Source organism: Pipistrellus hanaki (genome assembly GCF_964339955.1).
Source record: "Pipistrellus hanaki genome assembly, chromosome: 10".
NCBI classification, from domain to species: Eukaryota; Metazoa; Chordata; class Mammalia; order Chiroptera; family Vespertilionidae; genus Pipistrellus; species Pipistrellus hanaki.
Window position 1 is genome coordinate 68,169,477 of NC_140512.1, and position 22,272 is coordinate 68,191,748.

Consider the following 22,272-nt stretch of genomic DNA (forward strand, 5'->3'; position numbering starts at 1 on the left):
CCATGCCCCTGCCCCATGGGGCTTGACAGGGGCTTCAGGCTGTGCGCCCCACCTGGAGGGGCTTGAAGAGGGACCTCAGGTTGTGATCCCAATCCTCAGTGGAGGAGGGTCCATCCATCCTACTACTCTAGGAATCAGACTGATAAAAATTCCAAGGTCACAGCTGACCCCATTGGTCTCTATACAGGATCTCTGTCCATTCAAGAGCAGAGTAGCATTTTGGGACACTCAAGAAGGAGTAGGCTGGGACAGTAAAAAACACCCATCATATTCCCTGCAACTGAAATAGCACCAACCCCACCTATAGCCCTGTTAGAAACAGACTCTTTAAAAAAAATATTTTATTGGTTTTTTATAGAGAGAAAGAGAGAGGGATAAAGAGTTAGAAACATCGATGAGAGAGAATCATCGATCAGCTGCCTCTTGCACCACCCGCCACTGGGTATGTGTCCACAACCAAGGTACATGCCCTTGACTGGAATTGAACCCAGGACCTTTCAATCCGCAGGCCGATGCACTATCCACTGAGCCAACTGATCTCGGCAGAAACAGACTCTTGAGTGATTAAGATTGATAGATGGTAGACGGGTAAAGAGGGCAAGACCTGTGAAGACAGACATAAGCAGTGGACTTGGAGCTTCAAGTATGGTCCTAACAGCCAAAGGACAGTGCCTGACAGTGATTAGCACCTACGTACCTACCAGGAAGCCAGAATTGGCAGACAGAACAGAAGAGTGGGTCCTATACCAGCTCCCTCGGGGCATTAAAACTTGGCTGATGTGAATGACACTTCATTTAAAAAATCTTCATTGTTTGTTTTATGTTTTGCACCTTTTTCTTTCTCTCTTCTCTTTTTCTTATCCCTTTCCTTTTTTTCATTTAAAAATATTTCTTTATTGATTAAGGTATTACATATGTGTCCTCACCCCTCCATTAGTTTCCCCCCCGCCCCCCCACAACTCATGCCCTCATCCCCGTGATGTCTATGTCCATTGCTTAGGCTTATATGCATGCATACAAGTCATTTGGTTGATCTTTCCCCCTTACCCTCATCCTCCCCTACCTTTCCTTTGAGGTTTGAAGGTCTGATAAATGTTCATCAGTTTATATAGTTCATTATATTCCATAAATGAGTGAGATATGTGGCATTTATTTTTCTCTAATTGGCTTATTTCACTTAGCATTATGTTCTCCAGTTCAATCCATGATGTTGCAAATGGTAAGAATTCCTTCTTTTTTACCACAGCATAGTATCCCATTGTATATATGTATCACAGTTCTTTTAAAAAATATATGTATTTTACTGATTTTTCACAGAGAGGAAGAGAGAGGGATAGTTAGAAACATTGATGACAGAGAAACATCGATCAGCTGCCTCCTGCACACCCCCTACTGAGGATGTGCCTGCAACCAAGGTACATGCCCTTGACCGGAATCGAACCTGGGATCTTTCAGTCCACAGGCCGACACTCTATCCACTGAGCCAAACTGGTTTCGACTGTACCACAGTTTTTGGTTTTTTTTTTTTCATTTTGTTTTGTTTTTAGCTTTAAACAACACACATTTACTAAGTCACGGTTCTGTGGGCTAGGAGTCCGGCTGGGCCCAGCTGTGTCTCACCAGGGTCTCACAGGCCCAAGTCAAGGGCTTGGCCTAGTGGACTCTCCTTGGATGCCGGGGGAAGAATTCACCTCCGTGCTTGGTCAAGGTGTCCAGGTTCCATTCCTTTTGGTCAGCGTGCTGAAATGTCCCTTTCCCTGACACCTGTCAGCCCAGGTTGCCCTCAGCGCCTGGAGGCTGTGTGACCCCCTTCCCCTTTTCCAAGCTATCGATGGAGAACCATCTTCGTGGTGCCGAATCCCTCTACACTTTGAACCTCCCTGATTCCTCCAGAGACAGGGGCACACAGGCCCAATCAGGAATGCCACTTACCGTCTCTGGGTGTCCAGGCCCAGATCTGGCTGCAGCTGAGGAGGATAAGAGAGCAGGAAACGAAGGCAGGAGTGTGAGACCCCACAGATGGGAGTCTCCTGGGGCGGGACTGGCAGCTCAGGCTTGGTGAGCCCCAAGAAAGGCAGAGGGTGGACCGATGGATGGGAAGATGGCTCCTTAGCTTTATCAGGCCTCCAAGCCTCAAGTCGGAAGTGGAAGGGCTGGGGGATAGACAGGTCCCCAGAGGGACCAAGTAGCTGAGGAAGCTAAGTCAGAGTCACCAACCACATCAGTGGTCAAGGCGAGCCTGGATCCAGAGGCTGTACATGGCGACATTGGTATAGACACCTGGCTGGTAGGGCAGAGCACAGCCCTTGCCCCAGCTCACCACACCCACCAGGACCTAGTGCCCAGACTCCAAGCAGGTCAGGGGTCCCCCAGAATCACCCTGGCAGGCATCCTTGCGGTCTGGGTGTAGACAGTGCACAGGTTCCCTAGCAACACTATTTGCTGGGCTCGGGGCATGCTGATGCCCACGTGGTACCCGCGTCCACCAAGGGCACTCTGACTCCCTGGAGAGGCCGCCACCCCGGGAGTGACACTCCTGGGCAGAGGCTGCCCCAGCCGGTGACCCAGCACGGAGCCCCGGCAGGCGGGCGGGCCCTGGAGTCGGGCAGGCACACCGGCTGGACATGGGCGCACAGGGGCGCGGGACAGTGCAGCTAGAGCAGCGCCAGGTCCCCGCAGGCCCCATGCTCGGAAAAGTCGGCCCGAGGCGCATGCATGTACCACAGTTTTTTAATCCACTCATCTGCTATGGACACTTAGGCTGTTTCCAAATCTTAGCTATTGTAAATTGTACTGCTATGAGCATAGGGGTGCATATATTTTTTCTGATTGGTGTTTCTAGCTTCTTGGGGTACATTCCTAGAAATGGATGACTGGGTCAAATGGGAGTTTCATTTTTAGTTTTTTGAGGAAACGCCATACTGTTCTCCACAGTGGCTGCACCAGTCTGCCTCCCCACCAGCAGTGCACGAGGGTTCCTTTTTCTCTGCCTCCTCACCAGCACTTGTTGTTTGTTGATTTGTTGATAGCCATTTGATAGATGTGAGATGGTACCTCTTTGTCATTTTGATTTGCATCTCTCTGATAACTAGTGACTTTGAGCATGTTTTCAAATGTCTGTTGGCATTCCTTCTGTCTTCTTTCAAAAAGTATCTAATTAGGTCCATTGCCCATTTTCTCATTGGATCATTTATCTTCTTTTTGTTAAGTTGTAGGAGTTCCCTGTAAATGTTGGATATTTAACCCTTATCAGTGATTACATTGGCAAATATGTTCTCCCATACAGTGAACTTTCTTGTTGTTTTGTTGATGCAAAAGCTTTTTATTTTGATGTAGTACCATTTGTTTATTTTCTCTTTAGTTTCCATTGCTTGAGGATCAGTATCAGTGAAGAAACTGCTTTGGCATATGTCTGAGATTTTGCAGCCTGTGAATTCCTCTAGTATTTTTATGGTTTCCTGTCTTATATATCCATTTTGAGTTTATTTTTGTATATGGTGTAAGTTGATTGTCTAATTTCATTTTTTGCATGCAAAATTGCATGTCCAATTTTCCCAACACCATTTGTTGAAAAGACTGTCTTGATTCCATTTTATGTTCATGCCTCCTTTGTCAAATATTAATTGGGCATAGTGGTTTGGATCAACATCTGGATTATCTTTTCTATTCCATTGATCTATATGTCTGTTCTTGTGTCAGTACCAGGCTGTTTTGAGAACAGTGGTTTTGTAATAAAGCTTGATATCTGGTTCTGAGATCCCCCCTACTTTATTCTTCTTTCTTAGGATTGCTTCGGCTTTCAGAGTCTTTTTAAAATTCTAGATGAATTTTTGGAAAGTTCATTCTAGGTCTGGAAATATGCTATTGGTATTTTAATGAGGATTGCATTGAATCTGTAGATTGCTTTGGGTACTTTTCTCCTGCTTACTTTTTACTATTTTCTTTCTTTCCTCCTTATTTTAAAATTGATCTTCCCTATCTATCTGCTTTATTGATTTATTATTGTTTTAGTTTCTATTGTTTTGTTCATATATCTAATTTCCCCTTTCCTGCTCTTGCTCAATTTCCCTTCTCTTTTCTTTTTTTTCTCATATATATATATATATATATATATATATATATATATATATATCTTATATAATAAAAGCCTAATATGCCAACACACAAGATGGCTGTCCCCATGTGGTCAAAGATGGCTGCCTCCATGTGGACACAAGATGACCAGCAGGAGAAGGAAGTTGGGAGGGACCAGGCCTGCAAGGGAGGGCAGTTGGGGGCAATCAAGCCTGCAGGGAAGGGCAGCTGGGGGGGCATACCTGCAAGGAAGGGCAGTTAGGGGCAATCAGTTCAGCAGAGGAGGGTAGTTAGAGGTGACCAGGCTGGAAAGAAAGTTAGGGGTGATGGGGCCAGCAGGGGTGGGAAGTTTGGGGCAACCAGGCCTGCAGGGGAGGACAGTTAGGGGTGATCAGGCTGGCAGGGGAGGGCAATTAGGGGTAACCAGGTCAGCAGGGGAGGACAGTTAAGGGCAATTGTGCCTGCAGGGGTGCAGTTAGTAGTCAATTAGGCTGGCGGGGGAGTAGCTAAGGGGTGATCAGGCTGGCAGGCAGAATTGGTTAGGGGCAATCAGACAGGCAGGCAGGCGAGTGGTTGGGGGTCAGCAGTCTTGGATTGTGAGAGGAATGTCCGACTGCCCAATTAGGCCCAATCTCACTGTATCAGGCCTAAACAGGCAGTGGGACATCCCTTGAGGTATCCCAGGTTGGAGAGAGTGCAGGCTGGGCTGAGGGAACCCCCTTCCCTCCCAAATTTCACGAACCAGGCATATAATACAATGCAATACAATACAATACAATACAATACAATACAATATAACATAACATAACATAACATAACATAACATAATATAATATAATATATATAATATAATGTTTATATAATATAAATATATTCTCTCTTCTCTTTATATTTTCTTATCATAATTTTTTAAATTGTTTCACATACTAAATTTAGGCCTATCTATTCTCTCCACTATTCTTTTCAAATTTTTTTCTTTCTTGTCTTCTCATTTCTTCTCTCCCCCTTTATTCTAAAATGTGATCCTTCCCCTACTTTTCTAATTCTTTTTTATTTTCTTCTAATTTTTTAATGTTATTTTCTTTCTTTAAGCTCTCCATGTACAGATTCTGCTCCCACTTTTTCTGGGTATTTTTTTGTTAGTTCTTTTTTGTTTGTTTTATTGTGTTTTCTCCTCAGATTTCTTTCTCCCTCCCCCAATTATTCTTGTTCTCTTTTCTAATTTCTTTTCTCTGGTGGTCACTTTTGTTGGGGCTCTAGGGGTCTTATGTACATTCATATTCTGTTCCTTCTGTGTTGTGTCTACTCTCATTGTATATTGTGCTGTATGTCAGCACTTCTACTATGGCTGGCTTGATGTGGCAGGGAGTAGGCATATAATCAGACACCCCGATAGGAGACAACCCATTAATGAGACAATAACATTCAAGACACAAACAGAGCAGGATAACCTGAATATCTCAATTAGGAGGCCTCTTTAGAAAATAGCCCAGGAGACCTGAGAGATTGAACCACTGGGTTCTGCAAAATATCTACTACATAGCCGGATCCAAAAAATCTGGGTGGCATAGCAGTTTGATCTAATACATAGAAATAAATACAAAGGATCAGCAAAAATACGGGGAAAAAGAAACAACCCCAAATTCAAGAAAATGAAGAATCATCAGAAAAAGGAACTAAATTAAATGGAGGCAAGTAATTTGTTAGAAAAAATTCAGAGTAATAGTTATAAGAATGTGCAAATGTCTGGATGAAAATTACATGCAATTCAGTGAGAATTATAAGGAGCTGAATGAGAAATACACTAACATGAGTAAGAATCAAGGGGAAAAGAAGAATGACATAGCTTTAATAAAGAACACATGGAAGGTTTAAATAGTAGACTAGAAGCTGAGGACTGAATACAGGTTTAAACTTAAATTAGAAGACAAGTGCAGCAACTAGAAAATAATTAAAAGGCAGAATGAGAGTCTAAGGGAACTTTGGGGCAACATAAAATGAAAAAGCATTTACAAAATAGGGATGCCAAAAGAAGAGGAGGCTGAACAAGGAATAGAAAACCTGTCTGAAGAAATAATGATAGAAAACTTCTCTGATTTGGAGAAGAAAAAAGTCACATAAGTCTAAGAAGCATACAATCCCAGTCAAGATTAACCCCCCAAAACCTACAGTACCAAGACACATCATAATTAAATTGGCAAACTTAAAAGACAAAGAAAGAATATTAAAGACTGCAAGAGAGAGACAGAAAATTATCTACAAGGGATGTCCTATTAAAATATCAACTGATTTATCATTAGAAACACATCAAGCCAGAAGTGAATAGCATGAAATATACCAATTAATTTAAAGCAAGGGACTTGCCCGGACTGGTTTAGTTCAGTAGATAGAGCATCAGCCTGTGGACTGAAAGGTCCCAAATTCGATTCCATTCAGGGGCATGTGCTTGGTTGTGGGTGCATCCACAGTGGGGTGTATGCAGGAGGCAGATGTTTCTAATGTTTCTCTCTCAACAATGTTTCTGGCTCTCTATTCCTCTCCTTTCCTCTCTGTAAAAAATGAATAAAATATTAACAAAAAAGGAAAAGCAAGGGATTGATTCCAAGAATACTCTATCCAGCATGGCTATGATTAAAAATTGAATGTGGGGAGAAACCAAGATGGCAACATAGGTTAGACACCTGAATGCATCCTATCACAACAATTTTGAATTTACAACTGGAAAATAGGAGGAACATAGCCCTCAATGCCGGCTGGCTGGCTGAGAGGAGGCTCTACATCTGGGAAGGGGAGAAGGGACACTGAGCCTCAGGATCTGTGAAGAAGGCCATCGAGTTAGCTGCAGGCTTACCTGCAGTGCGTGGAGAGGGGGGGCCAAGTTTGCTGCTGGCTTACTCCTGGCACACAGAGAGGGCGGACAGCTAACTCGGGGCTGGCTTTTTTGTTCGGGAGTAAAGCAGAACCACCCTAGATGGCCCCAGTCAGGGAGAGGCTGGACTATAAGGCAGTGGGCAGAGATCTCTCGGAGGTACGTGAAGCCAGCTGTCATTACTGTGGGACTCAGGAACTGGACCCTCGTAGGGAGGGGCTGATGGGAAATCAAAGCTTGTCTGCACTGCCCCGAGACTCTGCCCCATCCACACGGAACACAGAATCCCTCCCGGAGGCTGGCTTTCTCATTCAGGAGGAAAAAACAAAACAAAAAAACTCCCAACTGCACTGAGAGACAACTCTGAGTCGGGAAAAAACTGGCTGTCAGGGAGCAGACAAACTTTACCCAAGAGGTGCATGCATCTGTGACCAATCTTGCTGGACTCACTGTGAATAGGATTTTCCTAAGGCAGGACTGATGGGGAACCAAAGCTTGTCTGCACCACCCCAAGAATCTGCCCCATCCAAGCGTGGCACAGAAACCCTCCTAGTTGAGACACTGCTGATCCTCAGCCAATTGGCTTGGAGATCAATGCTTCCCAGTGATACCAACAACAAGCAAGGCTTAAGAACAAGACTGCACACATAGCCCACAAAGGGCTGCACAAAGACTGTCCACCACAGGTAACTGGGAAGGCTATGCTACTGGGCTCTACCAGGACACCTAGCATAGAAAACTATTCCATCAAATCAGGGAAGCAGCTAAAATGCAGAGAACAGGCAGGACACAAAGGAAGGAGAAAGAGGAAAGTAAAAAAATGGACATTGAGTTCTAAACTACAGATATAAAGTTTTTCAAGGATATCCTAGAAAAGGCCGATAAAACAAATGAGACCTTTGAGGATATGAAAATGGATCAACTAGAAATAAAGAATACATTGCCTGAAATAAAAAAATATTATACAGAGTCCTAAAAACAGACTGGAAGATAGCAAGAATCAAGTCAAAGATTTGGAACACAAAGAGCCAGAGAACTCCCCTCCGCAGAAGCATGAAGAGAAGAGAATTCAGAAAGTTGGAGATATTGTAAGAAACCTCTGGGACAATTTTAAGCAAACCAACATCAGAATTATGGGGTCCCAGAAAAAGAGAGAGAGCAAGATACCGAAAGCCTATTGGAAGAAATAGGGAGAGAAAACTTCTCCCACCTGGTGAAAGAAATAGACCTACAAGTCCAGGAAGCACACAGAACCCCAAACAAAAGGAATCCAAAGAGGACTACACCAAGACACATCATAATTAAAATTCCAAGAGCAGCCAAAACTGGTTTGGCTCAGTGGCTAGAACGTTGGCCTGCGGACTGAAGGGTCCCGGGTTCAATTCTGGTCAAGGGCATGTGCCTTGGTTGCGGGCACATGCCCAGTGGGGGGTGTGCAAGAGGCAGCTGATTGATGATTCTCTCTCATCAATGTTCCTAGCTCTCTGTCCCTCTCTCTTCCTCTCTGTAAAAAAATCAATAAAACTATATTTAAAATTCCCAGAGCAAAAGACAAAGAGAGAATACTAAAAGCAGCAAGAGAAAAGCAGGTGATTACCTACAAAGGAGCACCCATATGATTGTCAACTGATTTCTCAACAGAAACCATGCAGGCCAGACAGGAATGGCAAGAAATATTCAAGGTGATGAATAGCAAGAAACTATAGCCAAAAATACTCTACCCAGCAAAGTTATCACTCAGAATCAAAGGCCAGATGAAGAGCTTCACTAATAAAAAAGAAGCTTCACAAATAAAAAAAAAAGCATCACCCCAAACCAGAATTATATGAATTGCTGAAGGGGGTTATTTAGGAAGAGGAAGAAGATAAAGATAAAAATTATGAACAACAAATACATAATTATCAACAAGTGAAACTAAAAATCAAGGGAATTAAAAAATCTGATGAACAATATTAACTGGTGAATATAATAGAATCAGAGGTATGGAAGGGGAGTGGACTGATGATTCTTGGGGAAAAGAGGAGTGGGGGTGCTGGAAGAGACTGAACAAAACTGTGCATCTATGGATGAGGACAATGGGGGGTGGGGAAAGGGCAGAGGGTGGGGTGGAAACCTGGTGGAGGGGAGCAATGGAGGGGGGGAATGTGGAACATTTGTAATAATCTGAACAATAAAGATTTTTTTATTTTTTTTAATTGAATGTGAAATCAGGAACTTTGCAGACAAAAAAGGCTAAGGGAGTTTATTACCACCAAATAAGTTACTCAAGAAATGCTAAAATGATTGCTGTAAAAAGAAGAAATAAAAAGGGAAGAAAGAACACAGGTGGAAAGAATAAAAATGGCAACAAATACCTATCTAAACTAATACAAGCCTCGGTGGGTGGCTGCCACAAGATGGCCACCACAACATGGCCAGCAGGGGAGGGAGGTTGGGAGAAACCAGGCCTGCAGGGGAGGGCAGTTGGGGGCTATCAGGCTAAAAGGGGAGGGCAATTGTGGAGGCCAGTAGGGGAGGGTATTTGGGGGTGATCAGGCTGGCAGGGAAGGCAGTGAAGGCAATCAGGCCAGCAGGGGAGGGCAGTTGGGGGTGATCAGGCCAGCAGGGGAGCAGTTAGGGGCAATCAGGCAGGCAGGCAAGTGGTGCCAATGGTCCTGGATTGTGAGAGGGATATCCCACAGATGCTAAGTTTGGCCTTGTGTGTGTTTGTAGAATCAGGGACCATGCCTGCGACATGCTGAAACAAAGAACCCAATTGCATGTGCCAAAAATCAAAGTCCCCTACTGCATGTCAGGAGTCAGAGGCTCACTGTGTCCACGCTGAGAATTGATTATCAGAGTCTCTGTTGCTTGGTGAAGCCTCACACCAAGAATCAGGGTCCCTGTGTGCACATGTGCCAAGAATTGGAGTTGCTGGCTCGTAGTGTGAATGTACTGGGAATTGGATTCGAGGTGCACATAATGAAAAACAGAGTCTAGTCACTGGTGCTCATTGCTGCCGCATTGCTGCCTCTTGCGTATGTTCTGCTTGGGAGACTGGGTTGCACAGTCAAACTGTGTTGGCAGGAGGTCCACTCCTGCCCTGCGGAAAACAGCCTTCTGTGTTCACTTACCCTGAATCAAAGTCAGGTGGCACTGTCGCCCAGTGAGGATGTTGGGTCTAGTCACATGGGTGTGCACTGTGGGATACAAACTCCCAGTGTCATGTACCCAGGCTTGAATTCAGCATCCCCCCCACCCCCCCACCCCTGTTAGGCACTGAGTCTGGTCCTGGGAAACAAACTCCCCGGGTTTGCACCCCAGGCTCAACTTCAGCACTGTCTCCCTGTGTGGGCATGGGATCTGGTTGCAGAAAGAAAAAGAAAAAACAAAAACAAAAACAAAAACAAAAACAAAAATAAAACCCTCCCCAAGGTAACGTACCTAGGCTCAAATTTAGCACAACCTCCATGCCTTGCCTTGGAGTCTAGTTGCTGGAAACAAACTCCCTGAATTTGCACTTTCAGGTTCAAATTCAGTGCAGCCTCCCTGGTTGGATGCAGGGTCTGGTCATGGGAAACAAACTCCCCGGGTTTTCACCCTCAGGCTCAACTTCAGCGCTGTCTCCCCTGTGTGGGTGCAGGATCTGGATGCAGAAAACAATCTCCCCAAGGCTGCGCACCTAGGCTCAAATTCAGTACAGCCTCCCTGCCTGGGCGCAGAGCCTGGTCACAGGAAACAAACTTCCAGGGTCCACACAGCAAGGCTCAAATTCAGGTAGGGCTGCTGCTCTGTGTGTGGGCAGAAAGCCTGATTGTGTGGCTGGGTTCTGGCAGATCCTATGCCACTGCCATGGGGCCCAAGGGGAGGGGGATTGGAATTGTGACTCACAGAAATCTGCAGCCAGGGTGCCTGGAGTCTTGGTGTCCCTGGATCTGCAGCTGTGGTCTTAGGTTTTATTTTACGAGTTGCTGTAGTGTCTTGTTTTGCCACTGAGACCAGATTGGGTGGTGGCGAGGCTAGGAACCTAGTCCCAATAGGTCTGCTCTTAAAGATGGCATGGTTTCTGTGCAGCCTGTGTCCTCCCAGGAGTGTTTGCGGTGGCAGCTGTGCTCTGCCATCTAAGACTGCCCAGAAAGGCAGCCCCTTGGAAGACCTGCAGGATCTAACGATTCTTATTTCACTCACACACACAGCACACACACAGCTACACACGCCCACACACTCCTCTATTGCTCCCTCATTCTCTCACACACTCTCTCTCCTTACCTTCTTGCCAGTAACCATCTTAAAATGCCTTTCCCCAGATTCTGATGACCATTTAGGGAGTCATGATGCTACGTATAGGGCAGTGCAGAAGACATTGCTGTTACCTTTCCATTATGGAGTTCTAGCTTAATTCCATTGGGAGCTCTGCTGAGCTTGGCCTGGGAAGGGGATGGCTTTTGCTCAAAAGCTTAGGTGGCACCTGACAGTGTGGCAGCTGGAGGTTGTCAGCTAACTGTGCAATAGAACCAAATTTTCTTTTCTACTTTTGCCTTTTTATGCTGTACATTAGATTCTTGAAGGATACTAACTAATCAAAGTGACTCATGCCAAAATAAAATCTGAATTTACTTATAAAAGGAAAGAGGTTAAATTAAAATAAAAACCTACAACCAAAGAATAGTCCAGTACCAGATGGCTTCACTGGTGAAATCATTAAACATTTAAGGAATTAACAGCAATACTTTTAAAAAACCAGGTGAAGAGGAAGTACTTTCTCATTCATTTCATGAGGTCAGGATCCTTCAAAGATATTACAAGAAAACAAAAATCACTATGGACCAATTTCCTTTATGAATATAGTAATAAAGATCCTTATCAAAATAGTAGCAAATTAAATGTGGCAATTTATGAATACAAGTACATATGTGAAAAGTATGTACCATATGTAAGTATAGCTATCTGGGATTTATACTATAGTTCACTTATTGAATTGCATTCCAATATCTGATATGTCCAAGGCCCTCAATGTATAATCTGTCAGTCGTATTTGTCAGTTGAGTGTCCCTCACTCCTTGGTGACTTGGTGAAATTGGTGCAAACTATCATTACACAGCATGGAAGACTTCACAGTCCTCCCCTCTGTTTCTAAGGGTTCCCCTTCCTTTCCCTCAGCCTCTCCTGTCTCCTCATTCCTGTGACAGTATGCACTGTTTCTACTCCAGCCTGTGACTCTGAAAGCCCCAAAAGGCACCATTTTTTCCTGTTTCTGAAAAAAACAAACACTGGTATTTATGCAGTGTTATTCATACTGTGTTATTCATACCAGTGTTATTCATACTGTGTTATTCATACCAGTGTTATTCATACTGTGTTATTCATACCAGTGTTATTCAAACACTGGTATTTATGCAGAACTATTAATACTCACCCATTTCTTTCTTTTTTAGTTTCAGAAACCTTACTGGAGATGTTACAGAGTACAAGAATCAGCACCCAGACTTCCTCTCTCATTTTGATGACTCTTCTCTTTGCACTAAAGGTCATTCCAATATGGGTTCCTTCCTCAGCTCTTCACTAACAACTGTCTTTTCCCCCTCCAATTTTTAAGATGCTATTATTTGTGTATATGAAGCCCTGTCCCTTAGTGATAAAAATGTCATGTTTTGTTAGACTGTCCAGTTTGGCTTAAAAAACAATAAATCAAAGCATCTTATTCTCTCACCTCCCCACTTTATATTGAAAGGCAGGAAAAGTCAATTTAACATTTTTATAAAATTTCTCACATATTGGAATATTGGATACATTGTAGACAAATATCAAGTGTGGACCAAAAAACATTCATGTTACCCCTATCAGATTTAAAAGAAGACATATTTGTGCTTATTTCTGGTATCCATTTGTTTTCTTTGAGTATTTAAAAGATTGCATTCAAATCTTGCTACGGGAAAAGGGCTGTCTCCTTTTGAATTTTCTCCAACTGGTTTTCCTAGCTGTTTACCTTTTGCTGCCTGTTATTTCAGTTGTCTGTTTCCTGTTTCTTTTTCATTCTTGATTTCTTTTCTTTATCTCACAGTCTCAGGATGTTGGCTGAGAAAAGCGGTTTTGTGCTGTGCTTCTTGTTTTGCAGCTTTTGGCCTCATCGTCCTGTGCCTTACACTTTGCCCTTTTGGTTTCACATGCTGGGTGCCTTCTGGTGTGGAGATCAGGGACTTGTTTATTGTTCAGAGTTTTGGAGTTTTAAAGGTCGTTCCAACATGGGTTCCTCACTGGGCACTTCACTGACAACTGCTGGATAAGTGAGGAAGTACATTAGAAATTCTGTGTGAAAATTTCTGCAAGGAAAAGCCACTATAAGGCAGAACCTTGTACTTGTTATTAACACACTAGAGGCCTGGAGCATGAAATTCATGCAGGGGTGTATGTGTCCCTCAGCCGAGCCTGCATCCTTTCCAATCTGGCACTCCTTGAGGGCAGTCGGACAACCCTCTTACAAACCAGGACTGTTGGCTCCAAACTGCTTGCCTGCCTACTTGCCTGATTGCCTCTAACCACTTCTGCCTGCCAGCCTGATCAACCCTAACCACTCCCCTGCCAACCTGGTCACCCCTAACTTCCCTCCCCTGTTGGCCTAGTCACCCCCAACTGGCCTCCCCTGCTGGCCTGGACACCCCTAATGGTCTGGATGGCAGCCATAGTGGGGTGTGCCTGTCCCCTGGAATCCCTGGGTCTCCTTTCCACATTCCCAACCACCTCAAGCACAGTCCTCTGGGGATTCTCTGAGCTCCAATCCTACCAAACCAAAAAGCAATAATCAAGTTGCACAATTTCATTGCTCACACTAGACACTTTGCTAGTCTTTTTTCTCATTTATTTTCATCAGAGACCATCTCATTCATCAACAAGAGTTTTCTTGCAAAAATATATTGACAAGTGGACCAAACCAAAGTCAAGATTCTCTATCAGTTCCTCTGCTGGGATCTATGCAGAACCCGTGGACTACAAGGCCCTTAGCAGCCGATGGAACATCATGTCTCATCATTTGGTGCTGGCATTCCTCTTCGTGTTCTCAGTGGCTTCTGGGCAGGGCTTGTGGCCTCGTATTCCAATTTGTTCTCAGATATTGCATTTATTTTTTCCCTGTTACATGTCTTGTTAGTGATGGGAAGGCATAAAGGATCTGGGAATCTCTGTCTGAGAAGGCACCGGATGGAGGATACTGTAGGGAAGAGATCTGGAATTACCCAGCAGTATTGAGTTTGTATATGAAGGTGGAGATGCTGGGACAGAGAATGTGTGGGTGGACACATGAGCCACACTAACCTGGCTCATTTTACCTGGGTCAGAGAGTGGACTCTCCCAGGTCTTCATGGGACTCTTTTTCCCACCTTGTACCCCCAATACTCAATCTGCAAAGATCTATTTGCCCTTCCTTTTGAGATTGAAATAAAAATTTCCAAATCCCCTATTTTTTTTTTTTTATTTATCCCTGAGTTGAAAAACTTACTCTCACCCTATGAGTGTATCAGCTTGTGAGAAGTGTACTCCTCTTTGGAAGTACACTTTCCACAGTGCCTCTGTGGCTCCTAGTGACTCAAGTCTCTGGTTAATATTTTCTTGGACTTGTAGAAGACTCTGCATTCACGCTGTGAAGGGGTCTGAATGGAGAAGGAGGGGGAGGTGTGCCTTCCTGAACAGATGGACAGTTCAGTGTTTTGTCTTCTTGTCACCTCAATGTGTGTGCATTTGAGTGGGTGGTTTTTGCAGAAGAGGTTAAGAATGACAGAGCAGTATCTGTTCACTGGTCATATAAAGCAGATAAACAAACAACTACAAATACTGACTTCTGTTAATACACAACCAAAGCTTTATTCAGGCAATTCAATTGAAATAAGTGGGTCTAGACGGAGGCTTTGTGTTAGCTCTGCTCCTTGGTCTCCTGGGGCGACCAGGGATGATACCAGGATCTGGGACAGCAGCCTGAGGTCAGTGGAAAACAGGCAAGAGCAATACTTGTTGGGCTTCAGTAAGAAGAGCTCAGGAAGGGCCAGGTCCCATGGGCAGGTTTGGGAGGTAGAAGGGAGCGGGCAGGATTTTTGTCTTTGGATTGGTAAGTTAATGCCAGTGAGGGACACAAGGAAAACCTGCGGGCCCCGGAGGCACAGACTCCAGTAGAGAATGGTTCCAATTCTTACTTAAATACACTCTGTCATTCAGGACGGACCTCGTCCATGGCCTAGGACCAGTGTCTGGAGAGCAATAGCCAAAGCAGGAACAGGATGCCCAGTAGTGTGGCTGTGCACAGCTTTCCAGCCATCACCTACCCACACAGTCGGCCCAGCAGCCCTCGCTTTTCTCGCCCCAACACGCGGCTTGCCAGCTTCTCTGCCACCAATCTCAGCTGCTCCTCGGGGCTGGAGAAGGCCAGCTCCTGCGCCAGGCGGTACACGTCGTTGGAGTAGGGGACACCCGCGTGTTCATGCACCAGGCGTTCTACCAGCAGCAGCAGCTCCTGCACCTGGGCCTCCAGTTCCCCACCTATCGCCTTGTTGTTGAAGGTGCACACACGGCCCCCGCACTCGGCCACCAGAGCCCGCAGTGCACAGTTGTCTGTGTCGCGCACATACTCCTGCAGCGAGCCTCCCCCCAGGTCCTCCTTGCGCGTGAACAGCAAGATGGTGCTCCTCACCACATTGTCCCCAAACAGGTCCTTGAGCGCGCTCACAGCCTGCTGGTCCTGTGCAGTGAAGCGGCCCAGCTGAGTCACCAGGAGCAGCGCATGGGGCCCAGGACCTGACAGCAAGTAGCAGCGGGCTCGCTCCTGGAACCCTGCGTCTGTCTTAGAGACCAGGGAGCTAAAAAGTCCGGGGTGTCCATGACTTCTACATGCCACCTATCCCACCTGCGGCTCCCCACCTCGCAGGTTCTGGTCACCGAGGTGGCTGCAAGTCTGGAGACGAAGCGCCTGTGGCCCAGGATGCTGTTCCCTGTGGCGCTCTTCCCAGCCCCTGTCTTCCCCACCAGGATGAGCCTCAGCCCGAGCTTCTGCAGGGCCTGTGTGGTGTCTCCAGAATCTAGAGGACATGTGATCTGTGAGCTTCCACACCTTAAAGCAACATATCCTGGTTGCCTGGACCCTGGTGCCCTTGGAAGAAGAACAGGGCCTCAACTCTGCTTTTCCAACTAAAGCCTTACTGAACTCAGGAGCATCTTCACCAAGTTTCCCTGTTACTCTGGCCACATCATGTTCACCTGTAGATGCTCAACACCTGGGGGGCCTTTCTCTAGGGGATCCCCTTCATCATTCCAGACATGACCTCACCTCCATTACCCCTGGTGGTCCACACCCTGCAGAACTGTCCCTATTTGAGGCTTCAGTGGCCTCTGCCATACTTCTCCCAGATTCCAGCCCAGGGAAGATGGTCAGGAAGGGGCAGTAGCCTGGGAGTGAAGGGCTATCTGGAGTCCCAGACAGTCTGGGTTTGAATCACAGTCCCGCCATCGACTGCCTGTGCCACCTTGGAAGTTACTTTAAGTGTTAAATCTTTGTTCAAAAATGGGAATAATAGTATGGAGTTTCTTCTGAAGCATTGACAGGATTGGATGAGAACACCTCCTTCCTTCTTCTGTCACTCCCTCCTCTTTTTTCCCCTCCCTCTTAAACCTGCTACCTGCTAATGAAACACCTATTTAACTTTCCAACCTGGTTCTCTAACATTCTACCTGGTAAGACACACTCCATCTATTGCATGATCTGATACCTTCTACATCCTTTTCCATGGAGATAAGAGTAGGTTTGTTAACCTCATTTCATAGTTGGGGAATGGAGGTGTAGTCTAGTCAAGTTCATATCTCCAAGATGTACAGGGGCAAAGACCAAGCTAAAATGCCTATCTCAGAGCTCTTGCTTTTTCACTTCAGACATCTCAGAGAGCCTTTTGGGGTTGTCTGTTCAGTTGCTCTCATTTTGGGGTTGTCTATCAGTTGAACTCACACTAGGGGGAAAGTATGCAGTGCATGTATTCTTACCATGGGCACTTTCTTCATCTCTTGCCATTTTTCGTCCTCCCATGTGTACCTGAAAAAGTCCCAAACACAATTTGTTTGTTTGTTCGTTCATTCGTTCATTCATTCATTCATTCATTCATTCATTCCTTAAATAGATATAACAGCATATATTGTGTCTAGCAAAATCCAAATATTTAGTGACACAATGATGACAAAATTGTGGTTCCCATTTCCCCTGAATATCAGAATAGAGGGAAGAACTTTGGGGGAGGCCTGGGCTGGGTTTGGACTGATACTGTGAGAGGGTTTGGTGACCTTGGTTTTGCCCTTTCAGGGATGTCAAATGCAAAGGGTAGAGGGGAGATTGTAACACTCTATGTCAGTGAGAAAATTTTAGATATTAAAATTTCCAGTTAATTCTCTGTTAGTGGTCAAAGCTATAAATACTAAGTCTTTTTAGGAAATTCAGCATCCAGGGGAGACTTTGGAAAACCATGAAAACTGGAAAATTTGGCAGAGACAAGGGAAACACTTAAGGTGGTTGGCTTGGGAGAAGAGAAGAGAATTGGAATTTTGTTTTGGAAATTGGAGAAAAATACTTATATCCCAGGTGATCTGCAGCCCCTGATTCTGCTCTGGGAAGTCAACACATTGTCCTGTCTCAATGTGTCTAAATATGTTCAGGGTCCTGGAGAGATTGTGACATCCCCCCCACCCAGTTCCTGACATCCTGCCCTCTTAGCCTAGGCTTCTCCAAGTAAAGTGGCTTCACCCAATCAGTCAGCATTTAATACAATAGAACATTCTGTGCTCACCAAGTCCCTGTGCAATCTGTCCTCAGTCTGCCTCTCCAGCCTCAGAACAATGAAACCCCTCAATCATATGCCCCCCAGAGCAGAAATCGGCCTTTCCCAGCTGCATTGTGCTCTCAGGCTTATGACTATTCAGCCTCCTGATACTTTTTTCTGAGTCTTATCTGTGCTTCTCCTCCCATTTATATTTCCACCTCTTCACCTTGTCCATCTGGCATTCAAAATTGAAATTGAAATGATTTGTCATCTGCAAATAATGACAGTTTGACTATAGCTAAGACTTCAAGTACTATGTTGAACAAGAATAGCAAAAGTGGGCATCCATATCTTAAATAGGAGCTAGTCTTAGGTATAGTGATTGGACAAGAAGAACAAGTAAAAGGCATCCAAATTGGAAAGGAGAAAATCAAACTGTCATTATTTGCAGATGACATGATATTGTACATAGAAAACCCTAAAGATTCCGTCAACATACTACTAGATTTAATAAATGAATTTGGCAACTTAGTGAGCATATAAAATTAATGCAGAAGTCAATGCCATTTTTATACCCTAATAAGAAACTCAAAAAAAAATTAAAAATAAAAATCCTTTTTACTCTTACAAGGAAAAAATTAACATATTTTGGAATGAATTTAACTAAGGTGGAAAAAGACCTGTACTCAGAAAACTACAGGACATTGAAAAAAGAGAGGAAGGTATAAATAAGTGGAAGAATATACCATGATCATGGACTGGTAGAATCAATATAATTAAAATGTCCATAGTACTCAAAGCAATTTATAACTTCAACGTAATCCCTATTAAAATACCAATGACATGTTTTACAGATCTAGAACAAACACTCAGAATTTATATGGAACCAAAAAACACCCCTGAATAGCACAGCTATCTTGAGAAAGAACAAAGTTTGAGGAGTCACAAAACCAGATAAAAAGTTATACTACAAAGCCACTGTGCTCACGACAGCCTGGATTTGGCACAAGAACAGGCAGTTCTGTTTCTGTTCTGTTTCATATAGACCAATGAAACAGAAAAGAGACTCCAGAAATTTACCGAAGCCACTATGCTCTGTTATTATTTGAAAAAGGAGGCAAGAGCATATAATAAAGATAGTCTCTTCAATAAATGGTGTTGGGAAAATTAGACAGATACATGCAAAAAATGAAACTAGACCATCAATTTACACCTTACACAAGAATAAGCTCAAAATGGATAAAAGACTTAAATGTAAGAGGTGAAACCATTAAAACTTTAAGAGAAACAATAGACAACAAAATCTCAGACATCTTTCATAGCAACCTGTTTACCAATATATCTCCTAGGACAATGGAAATTAAGGAGAAAATAAATAAATGGGCCTATGTCAAAATAAAAAGCTTCTGCACAGAAAAAGAAGCCATCAACAAAATGATAAGAGACCCATGGGGAACAGATTTGCCAATAATACATTTGATAAGGAGTTAATCTCCAAAATATAAAAGGATCTCATACAATTTAACAAAAGAAAGACAAAGAATCCTATTTAAAAAATGGGCAAAAGACCTAAATAGATAGATCTACCCACAGATGGCCAAGAGATGGAGAGAAAAAATGCTCAAAGTCACTAATCATCCAAGAGAGGCAAATCAAAATGACAATGAGCTATCACCTCACACCTGTCAGAATGGTTATCATCAACAAATGACAAGTGTTGGCAAGGATGTGGAGAAAAGGGAACCCTTGTACACTGCTAGTGAGAATGCAGATTGGTACATCCGCTGTGGCAAATGCTATGGAGATTCCTCAAAAAATTAAAAATGGAACTCCCATTTGACCCAGTAATCTTACTTCTAGGAATATACCTTAAGAAATCAGAAACACTAATTAGAAAGAATATATGCACCCCTCTGTTCATAGCAGTTTGATTTACAATAGCTAAGATATGGAAATAGCCCAACTGCCTATCAGAAGATGAGCGGATAAAAAAAAAAAACTGGTACCCTTACACAGTGGATTACTACGCAGTTAAAAAAAAAAAAAGAAAGAAAAAAGAAAGAAAGAAAGAGAGAAAGAACTCTTACCTGTTGCAACAGCATAGATGGACCTGGAAAGTATTATGCTAAGGGAAATAAGCCAGTCAGAGAAAGATAAGTATCACTTGATCTCACTCATATGTGGAATCTAATGAACAAAATATTTTCAGAGACATAGAAAGATGGAACAGACTGTTGGACCTCAGAGGGAAGGTGGGGGAGGTTGGGTGGGGGAGAGGAGACCAACCAAACAACTTGTATGTATGGACAGATAATAGTGTGGTGAAGGCCTGGGGTGGAGGAGAGGGATGGACTAGAAGAGGTCATTGGGGGAGTAAAGGGGACATATGTAATACTTTTAACAATAAAGATAAAATAAAAAGAAATAAATCTCTTTGCTTTGCCAGATATGCAGGTGAGGTGTGTTCTAAAGCCTGTTTGACCTCTGGAAGAGAGTGAGCAGACTCCTTTCTTCCTTGTTCGGAAAGTACATTAGGAGAGGGCTATCCATGAGCAAGAAGGTGGGCATCCAGGCTGCAGGAGATGCTTGCCACTGCTCCTGAAGCTGCTGTGTGTGAAACTCAGGCATCCTCACACACCTGGGAGTGTGGAGTTACTATTTCTAGATCCCACTCCCCTTCCTGGTACCTAGTAGAATGGAGGTGCTCACTCAGCTAGCTTCTTGCAGGCACTGAATTCTTCCTGGTCCTCACAGCTCCAACTTTGCTGCTGGCTTCTTTCCTCTGCTTGTGCTCACCTTTCCTGCAGAATCAGTGACAGGCTCTGAGGCTGGCACAGAAGGCCCTGACTTATTGCTCTCCTCTGGTTGTGAGTGCAGCAGGCTGTTCCTCCCAGCACATGGAGAAGTCCTGCCTCTTAGAACTCAGGCAGGAAGTCCAGGGAGGGGACCCACAGGTGACAACTAAAGAGACAGGAACATTCACCACTGAGGCAGTGGGATGGGCAGTTTCCACTGGGAAACACAGCTTTGAACTGCAGTGATGTTCTCAGAGGTCCTTGTGACACCAGCACTTGTCGCCTCAGGGGCTTTAACCTCAGAGGAGAAGAGCATTTTAGGTTTGTGAGGCCTGCTTTCATTTCTAGCCTTGATCATGAATCTTAACTGCTTTTTGCCTTTTAGGGAGTTTCCTATAATATGGCCTCGTGAGAGCCTCCTTCCCTGGGATAGTGTCACCAAGGTGGTCCTGGTACCAGGAATCACCTGCAAATTCTCCTGGTTCGCAAAGGAAAGGAAGGCCTTTCCACTATTAAAAATGGGAGAATAGGGAGAGGATGAAAACTGCCCTCAGGGCTTACTCTGTCCATCTCTGTAGATCTCTCCCACCAGAGGGTCATGCAAAAGGTGAGGAAAATAGCTAGTCACTACACGGAGGGTTGAGGCTATGATAGGATTATGCTGTTAGGGAGCCTGACCTGGTTAGGTCATTATTAAGGATGTGACCATACTCTCTGGAGTTGACTTTGCCTATATTTAGTGAGGAGTTACACTTAATGTGAAGGTGATGGGCTGGGGTCTGATTTTCACTGATTTTTGCAAGCTCCTTATCTCTAGTGAAGAATTCAACTCCCACTGAACTCCAACTGATTTTTCACTATCGGCTTTACTGAGGTATAATTGACATGTAACATTGTGTTGATTTGACTCATTTCTATATTTGCAAAAATTATCACCGTCATCATGTTTGCTAACACTTGCACCACCATGTCCCATAATAACTATTTCTCTCTGTCCTGAGAATGTTATAGGCACCTCTCACTGACATCAGAGAGGTGTTACCGGATAGCCCCCGAGTCAGTAATTTATATGAGAGATTTTAACTACATTGTGAAAAGCCAATTTATTAAAGTATGCACCTTTATTAAAGAAGGAAAACAAACAAACCTATACATCTGGTTTATGAAGCACAGAAGTGCTCTCAAATAATTTGGAGAGCAAGTTAGGTGGAGGTCTAATACATTAATGATACCCTTCTGTGTATAGGTCTCAAAATTCCTCTGCTGAATATTTTGGTACAGATTAATTGTCAAGGTCCTTTAAAACTTTTTGTTGTGGTGGCCTTCCCAAAATTCAGGAGAAGCACCTGTCAACTTTATCTTGCCAAGCCTTTGAGACTGCAGGCTTCTTTGCTTAGGGAGTAAAATGGCCCTTTCACCCTTTCCTTTTTCCCAGTCCCTTTTTACATTCTCTCACTGGGGAGGTTTTTTAACCATTTTCTGTGTCCTTGGGTGGGGAAGATAATGGTTTGTTAGTTAGAAGGTGGATATAAGTTGCCCACACTGTTTTTTTCTTGTTTTTACTTTCCTGTATCAGTTTCCTATTCCTCCTGCCCTGGAATCCTATAACATCCCCCCCCCCGCCCCCCTCGAGACTTCCATACCTAGAATCTTTCTGGGTTGATGAGGGAGGAAGATCATCTTCCTTAACTACTTCATGCTGTTAAGGGATGTTGACCCTGCCTCATTAGGGTATGGAAGCCTCTTCTGTCTGATCTCAAGAAGACATGGGAAT

General features: G+C 44.1%; 2 protein-coding genes across 2 annotated transcripts in view; one reads left to right on the forward strand and one right to left on the reverse strand.

The window, feature by feature from the left end:
- Positions 1-22,272, forward strand: part of LOC311628739 (GTPase IMAP family member 7-like) — a 322,213-nt gene that overhangs the window by 146,692 nt on the left and 153,249 nt on the right. The gene's annotated exons all lie outside the window — the stretch shown is intronic.
- On the reverse strand, positions 14,760-20,551 carry LOC311628740 (GTPase IMAP family member 1-like). Its single transcript, XM_084896254.1, is given in 5 exon segments — positions 14,760-15,769; positions 15,772-15,981; positions 16,937-16,985; positions 19,791-19,828; positions 20,500-20,551. Coding segments are annotated over 4 exon segments (816 nt in total). The 5' UTR covers positions 19,806-19,828; positions 20,500-20,551; the 3' UTR covers positions 14,760-15,227.